We start from the raw sequence: 10,992 nt of genomic DNA on the forward strand, positions 1-10,992 counted from the left end.
TTGACGTCGCAGATACTGTCTTATGACATTCCTCGATCACTTCCGAAGTAATCCGACAGACGCTCATCCTTTCATGGTGATGAATTTCTATGATGATTTGCTCAAGTCTAAAGTACTAAGTCGATTTTCCCACTCTCTAGGAAGCGTGTTTTCAGGGGTTGACACTTTTGCGAGCCGATTTGGTGGCACCGGACTTGTCGAAGTCGGAAGGGGAAGCGGTCGTTAGAATGCTGAGAGAAGTAGTGAAGAGCATACAGGGAATCATCCAGGAACCTATAATGTTTCCAATGGGAGTTCATTCAAAATTTTGCAGGGTCCTCGAACAGTCTGTCATGTAAATGTCATCACACTAGGAACATTTTCTTCATTTCTTTCGAACCCTGAGGGGACGTTATTTCTCAAAGATGTCTTGTTGTCCTCAGTTTTATGGTCAGCCAACACTTTTCAAGAAGTGGGTTGAAACTTTCAACTTGAGGTCGAGAGAATTTGATTTTGGGGAGTTCACTAGAGCAAACGATAGGTAGTAGGTTGCTGTTCGGGTTGAGCGTAGATGGTAATCCTCAGTTTCATACGTGAGATCTTCGGGAAGGCAGTGAGCGAGAGGATCCGACAGCAGACAGAAAATGCACCACAGATGTCGATACCAACACGTTCCTAGTCTACAATGTTCGTTTGGTTAATGAAAGTGTGGGAAAACATGCACAATATGGGAACTCGGCGGAAATATGGGGAATCTAGTCGAAATTGAGTGTACATCTCTATAATTAGTAAGGAAACTCATGAATTCAGTTGGAGGAAACGAATATGTACTTTAACGAGAGGATATCAGAAGTGTCTAGATACATAGTGATTAACTCGCGGTGGAGGGGTCCGACTTCGGTCATAACCCTGAAAGATCGCTGCTGGCACAACTGCGCCCCTTTAGGATGAACTCCACGTTCATCCCGGACCCATGTGCCGCGAGGATGGGATTTTAATGTTGCTCTAATGCTCTCACTCCGAGATAACTCAGATCCCTCAAAAGGTTTGTTACTTCTCTCATTCAACCTCTTCTCACTATCATCACTGTAAAAACGCGACAATGAATAAAGCAAACCGTAATGGATCAACAAATGTCACAAGCCAGAAGCACTTGATGCTAGGGCCAAGAGATGACCGTTCTTCTCGTACCTTGATAACGAGGCGATTATTCCTTACAACAAAGATAAAAGTGTGAGTTACAGAGCTTTCAACTCCTTGGCAACCGGTAGGAGTACTTCATCGAGACCTAACAAACATGATACTGCGATGATAGCTGAGCGGTCCCACATTCTCCGAAGCTCAACTCATCCCCATTGATAATCTTTTCAGTGGTATCAAATATTCCTTCGAGGGTCTTCTCGGCCTCGCGCTCGTACTCCTCGAATGTGAAGCCAACCTCACTGTCATTTGACGAAGGTGTGGAGTGATAGCCTCGTACGGGACTGCTACTACGGCTTGATGATTCAGATGCGGGCGAGGACGGATCCATCAGAAAGGCTCTGGTAGCGGACTTTAGAATATTTTTCGAAAGGGAGGCGTCCAAACTTCGAGTCGATTTTCGAATCTATTTTCGCTTATAAGATGCGGGTCTGGAACTTAGGTCTGGTTCTGGATTGAATTTACCACTCCGAAGAGAACAATGACCTTATATAGAGAAATCGTCATCATCCTTGCAACAAGCAAAAGTGTCCATCTGGATTATCATCAGTAACACGCTTGAGAACGTCGCCGTCCCAAACTCAACATAGCATATTAGCTCACGCGGGCCGGCTTGGTGATCCCCGACGATCTGAAGCTGCGGAAGGCTCCGGCCTCGCTGTGCCACTAGAACCATCTGGAACCAATATGAACACTATCTGATGATGCACTGGATGCCCCACCATGAACTGGTGATACTGTTTGCACTGCAGGAGATTCATCAACAGAACGGGGCGAGCTCGGCGACGTCGGGAGAATCCTTCCCTCGCCCAGGACCGGTACATCTCGATACTCTAAGTAAGGATATGCACACCCATCAATAGCTCATTCGAGGAGGCTCACCTGGCGCACGCGTAGTTGGGGTCCCTTCAGCTTCCGACTCGTCCTTTTGTTCTTCTGTTAACCCTTCCAATATCTTCGCTCGGTCCTTCGGCCTGATACAGGAAAAGATACTGAGAGGTACCCAAAAAGAGGCAACCTAATGAAGTGGCAGACCGTGAGCTCGTCAGCCTCATTGTACATCATGGTAACAGCATTCGCCACTCGGTGAATGAAGAACATCGGACTGACACTGCACAGTAAATGTTATGCTGACCTTATCTCTTCGTTCGACATGAGTCATCTCGAGTCTGTCTCTATCGCCGAGCAGAACTTCCCCGCAATGGTTTGCCCGTAATATGGAATGATTAAACTCAACATTCTTGACGATTTCTGAGCTCCGTTTACAGAGCTTATTGTTATTAAGTGCACAGTCATGCAACGGCGACGCTAGCTACACTAGTACCAACTTCAGTATTGTCGATGATAGGATACAAAAGTATAGCAACTGTTGCCTCATAAGCGATCTATGAAGAACCCTTCTTGGCGCGCCGGGTACCGGAGCGAACCCGGGACTTCTTCGGGCTCGTCCTGCAGACTCATCAGTGGAGACTAGCGAAGTGGATGCGAGCTCACTTCTCAGATGACGAGTGGCCAGTCATTCGCTTCCATAGGGAGCCCAAGGAAGAAGTAACACCGTTGTATAGTCCCTGGGAGGTACCTGAATGTCAATGCTTTAACGACTTCATCGGAGATATCAACTGGGAGACAAACAACACGACCGACTGAGTACTATCATCGATACCATGAAAGACCAATGAAAGACTGAAGAAGCCAGGAACCGCATGGCGCACACCAAAGGTATGTGAGAGGCCCTCTCGGAGCGGGTTCTCACCTCCTTGGCCCGTCTCTCGAACTGCGCTTTTCCTTCGGCCGAGACGGATAACTCTGATACCCTTTCTCCGCGCCGCTCGCTGTCGTCTCTTATCAGACGAGGTGCTCGGCGACGACCTCAGACTCACAGGCCGAGAGGATGCTGCCGATTGTGAGAATACTGTACGAGAGCTCGCGTCCAATGTTTGACTCAGGACACTATTGCTGCTGCAGGAGCTACCAATGCTTGAACGGCCCAGGTAGGAACTAAGACAGACTGTCATTCCACACTCGCTAACTTCGAGCTTACCTTTGTGAATTCTGCTGTTGCTCCTGCTGATCACTCTGAAGAGCACCCAGACCCTAAATACTCCCTTCATGCGACTGACCAGAACATCAACTTACAGAAGTATCTCCTCTAATCCTGTGAAGATCTTGCTCGAGATTCTCAATGAGAGTCCTATTGTAGTTCAATTCGTCCTGGCTTTGATTGAACAGCGTCTTCCAGTACTCTACATCGCATTCCAGTGATTCCATCTCACATTCTGACAACATGATACTGTATCATTGATACATCTCAATATATACCTCAATTATTGAGGATGGGGCCGCTATGCCACCTCAGCATATGCCTCAATTATTGAGGATGGGGCAGCTATGCCACCTCAACATATGCCTCAATTATTGAGGATGGGGCCGCTATGCCACCTCAACATATGCCTCAATTATTGAGGATGGGGCAGCTATGCCACCTTAACATATACCTCAATTATTCAGGATGGGGCAGCTATGCCACCTCAACATATACCTCAATTATTGAGGATAAGGCAGCTATGCCACCTCAACATATACCTCAATTATTCAGGATGGGGCAGCTATGCCACCTCAACACATACCTCAATTATTGAGAATGGGGCAGCTATGCCACCTCAACACATACCTCAATTATTGAGGATGGGGCAGCTATGCCACCTCAACATATACCTCAATGATTGGGGATGGGGCCGCTATGCCACCTCAACACATACCTCAATTATTGAGGATGGGGCAGCTATGCCACCTCAACACATACCTCAATTATTGAGAATGGGGCAGCTATGCCACCTCAACATATACCTCAATTATTGAGGATGGGGCAGCTATGCCACCTCAACATATACCTCAATTATTGAGAATGGGGCAGCTATGCCACCTCAACATATACCTCAATTATTGAGGATGGGGCAGCTATGCCACCTCAACATATACCTCAATGATTGGGGATGGGGCCGCTATGCCACCTCAACACATACCTCAATTATTGAGGATGGGGCAGCTATGCCACCTCAACACATACCTCAATTATTGAGAATGGGGCAGCTATGCCACCTCAACATATACCTCAATTATTGAGAATGGGGCAGCTATGCCACCTCAACATATACCTCAATTATTGAGGATGGGGCAGCTATGCCACCTCAACATATACCTCAATTATTGAGGATGGGGCAGCTATGCCACCTCAACACATACCTCAATTATTCAAGATGGGGCAGCTATGCCACCTCAACATATACCTCAATTATTCAGGATGGGGCAGCTATGCCACCTGCCACCTCGGACAGGGAAAGTCGCCAACTACGTGTTTCGATGAGGATGAGGGAATTTCTTCGAAGGTAATTCTTGTTGGATTTTCTGCACTTCTACCACCTCAAGTTTTGTGTACATTATGGAGCTGTAGCAACTCTTGAGTTCAGCTGAGTAAGCCAGACATATATTCCAATACTGCTAAGAGCGCGTCTACGTCTTGAGAGAGCGTAGTATGATGACCGACATCCGATCGACCACAACAACTCACCCATCAAATCAATAAGGTCATCAACTTCTTCTTTTCCATAGTATCCCTTTCCGCTTTGGCTGCTCACCAAATCACACGGTGCAAGCCTCACCATACACGAGAAGGCACTACCGCTGCTACTACTACCACTACCAGTAGCTCGCTCCACTGTCTCTCCGGACGTGGAAGCACATCTAGCACAAATCATTGTGGACTTATATCACCAATACACCCACTCGTCTGACTGCATCTCCTCCATCACAGAGAGGGAATACCTTAGAGTGGTCGGCTCGGATTTCCGTCGACTCGCTCCCCCGACCTTCTTCTCGCTGCCCTCAGTGTTGTCTCGAGGCTGCCAAATTGTGAAACGGGACAGAACAAATCCTAATGCCCTTGCTAACGCTGCACAACACCACAACACCACGAACGAGGACATCCATAAATATGATAACATGGATTATAAGATTGCCCTAGTCATCTATGAGTAACTATCCAATAACTCTCACTGACATGTAGCATTCTACAACCGCATGCGCTGAAATCTTGACTTGTTGTCGCTCTTGTTCTCCTTTCTGCCGCTTTATAACTATTGCACGTCGCAACCTCCTGTAAGCGACTTCAACCGTGCCCGGCATAGCTTAGCTGAATACATCGTACTTGCTCAACCAAGCGTCAAACAACATATAGTTCGATCGCACCAAGGTGTTCTACGAAGTGACACACTCCTGATAACATCATTCGCACACTCCTACAGCTGGATGGATGCACCGAATTCGTCGCTAAATTGTGCAGGGAAAATATATGGCATCCAGAAATTGACAAGACTCGAAAACCCAATAACCAGATGGCGCTTTCTCAAACGTCCATAACAATGCAGCAGCGTAATCGATCCCATTGGGAGCAGCATCAGCAGTTTTCCAAACCGCAACTACGACTACAGCGAGAATAGTAATAATATAGAGTACTGCGGTAATCCATCTATGATGGTCATCTGGTTTCTGAAACTAATGACGCCGACTTCTCTCTCTACTACGGCTCCGACTCGAGCGTCGTGAACGGCGGCGAGGAGGGGAGTCTTGACGAGGCTCTGGAGGGACTCCACAAATCTGCATGTGCTTGTAGATCAGCAATTTCCACATCTTCAGAACGAAAGTCTGAAATAACATCACATTCCTTCGGAAATGGAATACTTCACCACACTGAAACGCTATCACTACCGCAGTGGCTATCGGATTCGACAATAACTCCCCATAGTAAATATCTTCTATTAAAATCATAAGAGCGAGACTTTACTCAAGAGGAGCATCCACAAAATAAGTATCATATTATGAGCATCACTGAGAGAAAATAATCTAAGCCACTGTCAATAGCTACACAGCTCAAATGCATCTACCATCTATGCAGAAACAGAGGACCGTTCGATGTCTAGAATAGAGCCTCCTATCTCCATCTCAATACCCACCTCAGTTTCATCGTCCAGGAAAGGCTTGAGGTCAGTAATACACTGCTGGACAGGCGTCTCAGCGTCCATCCTCTCAAGAATTAAGTTTAACATACGAGGTTCCATCACTCCTAACAGCAAGCACGTATATACCAACCTGATCGGCCTTAAGGACACTACCGAAATACTCCGTCAACTTCTTCTCCAGCCAAGGCTTCAACTGCAACCGAAGAACATCGCATTCCTTGAGAGCATGCCAGTCCAGTTCGAAAGCCATGATAGCATTCCTGCACAACAACAACAACATCACCATAACACCCAATCTCGCCCTCGTACCTTGATCTGGGCATCGCCCGCAACAGAGCTTGGGATTGCCGTAAAGCTGCTTCCTTAGCTGCGGGATCGCGAGGCGCTGAAATAAGTTAACAAAATACAAACCGGTAAAAGTAGGCTCCTATTCCGATCTTAAAAACGCATATTCCCTCCAGATGAAAACAATGTGACAATAATATGACAATTCTCACGTTCAACAACCTGTCTTTGACGTGCTTGGTCCTCAGCCCTCGTCTGAGCAAACATCTCCTTGGTTTTCTCTATCGACGAACCTGAACAATGAAGGTGGGGAAATCCTCTATCACCATCTTATAATACTGTTTCTGTCTACGGTTACTATATACACCTACATAACAAAGATAGACAATTTTAAGCCCGGAAACTCCATCTCATTCCCTCATTCCAGCTAAATCCCGAAGTATTGTTATACTACAATGACATGATTTCCCCGCATACACTGCCGACAATAGATATACCCTAAACTAAGATCTAATAACTCATCAAACCATGAACCCATGCGTAAACTCATGAGTATTGTATGAATATCAAGCTTCATCTGAGACACTGCACCCTCTACGACGTAATGGATCCACTAACGTCATCAACTTATGACACCAGAGAATCATCATTATCAGTTACGTCTGCACTCCCAGTCAGATCAGTGCTGCCCAGAATACACCCACTATAGGTAAACCGCAACGGACAAAACCGACATATGCGGGCGAATCCTTCCTGATGATAAAGCCCGACAGGGTGTACTACCGCTCTTTCGTTCAGGTTCACCGCCGAAACCCATCCGGGATCGCTGGTCAACACTCTGTTTCTTTCGCCTCCTCAACTCCTGCATTTCCTCAAGCAGTTGGCGTCTAGCTTCCTCTTCTCGCCGTTTACGCTCCTCTTCTTCCTTCCGTCGACGTTCCTCCTCTTCCTTCACCTCCCTAGCCTCTTCAGCTCTATCCCTGAGGACAACAACAACAATCACAACATCCCAATACATCTCTGCTACCCTCAACTGAGCTTAGAAAATTTACGCATACTTTGTATTATAACTCTACGAGAATCAACACACGTTCGAGCAAATTTTCCACACCGAAATCGCCATTACTCATCATCAAGCTCTTCCTCCCTCCTCCTATCCAATCGTCTTGAGCACCGTACCGGGCCTTCGTTCGGATTACCATCCTAAACCCAAATCCATCAAGTCCCTCCCTAAAGGCGCTCCCACCTGATCGATGAGCTCAAACCTTTCACTTTCCTCCTGCATTTCCTCATCATTTCGCCTCTCACATTCCATCTCCCTCTCACGCTCTGTCCTCTCCCAGTTACCTTTCCGTCGTTTATACCTACACCACCACAACAAGAAAAACAATCACACCAACAACAACATGGGAGTACTACTCTTTCCTGATAGACTCCCTCAGGTCAGCCCTGCGCCTAAGCCTCGCCATTTCCCTATTAGAATCCCTATAACGCTTCGACAAAGCCGATACTGCAGCACCGCCATCCTCCCGCACACTCCGACCTTCCGACGACGCCCGACTCTTCTTATCCCGGGCTCTGGACGCATCCTAATAATGACAAATTAACGCCGATGAAAAATCTTCCCAGTGCGCACCCTAGAAGATGTCAGCTTATCTTTCTCGAGTTTCTCCTTCCACTCCTTGTTAGCCTCACTCACCAACGCCTCCACTGCTGCCGCAGTCTCTTTCTCCCGTTTAATATCGATATCTTCCTACACTCAAATGCTCATCATCACTTCAGTGGTGATAGCATCAACACTTACCCTAGCAGTGTAATCATCAACCAGTTTCTGAGCCCTCTCATCACATTTTACCAATATACTTTTACCACCCAGTTCACGCCCATCCAAGAGCTCGATCGCCCTCCATAGTCCTCCAGCATCAGCAAACTCACAGTAACCAAAGTTCAGCGCCTTCCCAGTCGAAGGGTCAACTTGGCGGCTCCAGTTGATGACTGATCATAACGACCATCATAAACATGCTCATCATCCACCCCTCTCCTCCCTCCTCACCAGTTCCGCACTGATCCAACAGTTTACGAACCACCGAATCACTGATATCAGCGCACAGTCTACCAACGTAAGCCCGACATGTTTCCTTCCTTAAAGTCGTTCTAACCTCCTTAAGCTCGATAGTAGTGCTACTGCTAGGGAGAACAGGAGGAGGAGGAGAACTTCCTCCCACTGGTGCGACAGGGGTCGTCGTCGTAGTAGTAGGGGGACGCGGAAGTGTAGGCGGGAACATTCCCGCCGGAGCTCCAGCGAACAGTCCTGGTGGGGGTGTTGGGGGTTGGGGGAACCCAGGTAGTTCTGAGATAACAACATAGTGTGCTACTCTTATGGTGTATCTTACACTACCCATTCCAGGCATCGGCATCATTCCTGGTATCATACCTGGCATCATACCGGGCACTGGGGAGGCACCAGGGAACGAACCCGGGCCGCCCGGTGGGACCCCAGGAGGGGGAGGAGGAGGTGGGAAGAACTGTTGTTGTTGTTGCTGCTGTTGGTCACCTGTTGGCACCGGGAATCCACCTCCTCCTGCTCCTCCTGCAGCTGGTGCAAAACCTGGGTTGGGCGGCGGAAAGCCCATGCCTGGCGGTGGTAGCATATTACGATCAACGGCGAACAAGGAAAACTACACCCACGTAGCAGACGATGGGTAAAAACAACACAAATACAAGTTATCATTGACGGAGAAACCAACTTGACAGGAGGAATGAATAATCCAGTGTCTTAAGCTCTTACTCCCTCAACCACTCTAAGAAAGGCTCCAGGGTAATCTCGAGGACCGAAGCTGGGAAGCTCATATCGAAGTTTTCGAGAACCTATAAATGACCCGAGTTCGATCCCTGCATCCAACACTTCTACCTCACCTCAGGATGCAGCACACCGAGGATGCCTATGCAGACATCGCCAACCATGACCTTAGCCTGTCGGCCAGGGAACATAGCCGCATCATCGATCTCCTCCAGATGGTAACGCCTCTGGACCCTCTTATTGACGTTCTCCTCGAAATCAGCTGCAAGGTTGAGTGACCACATAATTTGGTTTAATAAACCATGGATAGTCTCAAAGCCACTATTCGTGCCTACTCCCATAATCATCATCAATACCAACAACACCAACACTCAGCTACCCGCTATAAGTGCCGCCAATCTCCGCTCATTTCGGGCGCCGGTCTCAGCAAGAGACGATTGAACTACCACATCCGAAACCTGATAATATCTAAGTCATTGGTGAAAGGGCCTCACTCGAGTACCTCGAATAGCTTGATCGGAGGAGGATTATGCTTGTTGGACTGAAGGACCTTGAGGAGGCAAGGAATCAGACTAGTACGGCAGATCTCGAAATCCTTCGTCTTAGGGTTTGACAGTTGCACAGGAACCGGATTGAGCTCGTATGAGTAGTATTGGGATGCAGCATCTGTTTGGGAATATCAAATATGTAAATCGATATAAGGAAGGTACCATGAGCAGCAAGCTTAGACTTGGGGCTCTTACCGCCAGTAGGAGGGTGCTTTTGGAAGACCCTAGGAATAGGCTCCTTGCCAGTCAGCTCGAGATTCACATCTCTAAAATAGCCCAATGGTAAAAGCTCGCGCCATCCATCGAACAACCGCGAGTTCGATTCCCACCACCTACCTTCTAAGATAATCGTAGTTCTCCTTAGTGTTCAGGAGCACCCACGTAAGACACTCGCAGAAGCCAGCCATAGCACACTCCGACCTGACCACAAAGAGACACTCCACACATCAACAGCCATTCTCCTCCGATCCGACCTCATCATATCAGATAGTCTATTGATCGGCTGCTCCTTCGGAAAGGTAACAGTCAGAGGGACGGTAGCCTCGAGATTATTATAACCATAACTACCATAGCAACAAACCAGTCGATCACATGAGCCTAGCAAGGGCCTACGAGATAGCAAGATCCTCGATGAGGTCACATTCGTGCATAACATCACTCCTAGTCACTGGTACAGTAACTTCTATAGTGTTCTTCGCGGCATCCACCACCTTCGACGGTAAGAACCTAGATGAACGTAAGTCACCAAAACCATTAGAGGATAAATCCCAAAGTCTACATTCTCGTAAGGTCACTTGCCACTTGCTTATCACCAATCTTATCCTCGATCGCTAGCGCCTTGCGTAGCCTCAACCCCGAGACCTCGATAACCCGCGAGGTAAGGTCAGGGGTAACCATAGTACGGCCCGCCCATCTCGAGGCGTGGGCCGGCGAGTAAGTCACTGGTACGGGCTCGATGGTGAAAGGCTTTGCTGAGTACTGCGAAAAAGCTGTCACCTGAGAAGAAGGAGCGGTGCCAACTCTCTCCTACAGACGATCGAGGAGCTCCTACCAGCATGTTAACAGCCGTCTTTCCCTTAGTGAGGTCAGTACAAGTACACTCGATGAACACGTCATGAGTGTCCAGAGTGATCTTAGAGAAATCAGAATTGATAATAGGAGGCAA

The 10,992-nt window shown here is 47.8% G+C and overlaps 2 protein-coding genes across 2 annotated transcripts in view; both read right to left on the reverse strand.

Moving 5' to 3' along the window:
• Window positions 1-6,122: 6,122 nt before the first annotated feature.
• Pmar_PMAR019583 (Splicing factor, arginine/serine-rich, putative) lies at window positions 6,123-8,764 on the reverse strand (the record flags this gene model as incomplete). The annotated part of the gene is made up of 11 exons (XM_002772304.1): window positions 6,123-6,298; window positions 6,348-6,454; window positions 6,504-6,579; window positions 6,692-6,772; window positions 7,263-7,459; window positions 7,606-7,682; window positions 7,726-7,843; window positions 7,899-8,068; window positions 8,116-8,232; window positions 8,284-8,474; window positions 8,533-8,764. The coding sequence occupies 11 exons, from the start codon at window positions 8,762-8,764 to the stop codon at window positions 6,123-6,125; spliced, it is 1,542 nt and encodes a 513-aa protein (XP_002772350.1).
• A 488-nt stretch (window positions 8,765-9,252) lies between these two features.
• Pmar_PMAR019584 (phenylalanyl-tRNA synthetase beta chain, putative) overlaps window positions 9,253-10,992 on the reverse strand; it is a gene marked incomplete at its 5' end in the record, with an annotated part of 1,980 nt that continues 240 nt past the window's right edge. Inside the window, 10 exons of the mRNA XM_002772305.1 lie at window positions 9,253-9,347; window positions 9,396-9,610; window positions 9,659-9,737; window positions 9,782-9,945; window positions 9,990-10,093; window positions 10,164-10,247; window positions 10,301-10,390; window positions 10,440-10,553; window positions 10,606-10,823; window positions 10,879-10,992. The exon at window positions 10,879-10,992 is cut by the window's right edge and continues 4 nt beyond it. Coding sequence (XP_002772351.1) covers window positions 9,264-9,347; window positions 9,396-9,610; window positions 9,659-9,737; window positions 9,782-9,945; window positions 9,990-10,093; window positions 10,164-10,247; window positions 10,301-10,390; window positions 10,440-10,553; window positions 10,606-10,823; window positions 10,879-10,992 — 1,266 coding nt within the window. The 3' untranslated portion in view covers window positions 9,253-9,263. The remainder of the gene's footprint in view (window positions 9,348-9,395; window positions 9,611-9,658; window positions 9,738-9,781; window positions 9,946-9,989; window positions 10,094-10,163; window positions 10,248-10,300; window positions 10,391-10,439; window positions 10,554-10,605; window positions 10,824-10,878) is intronic.

The sequence above is a fragment of the Perkinsus marinus genome, assembly GCF_000006405.1.
Source record: "Perkinsus marinus ATCC 50983 genomic scaffold scf_1104296961438, whole genome shotgun sequence".
Taxonomy (NCBI): Eukaryota; Perkinsozoa; order Perkinsida; family Perkinsidae; genus Perkinsus; species Perkinsus marinus.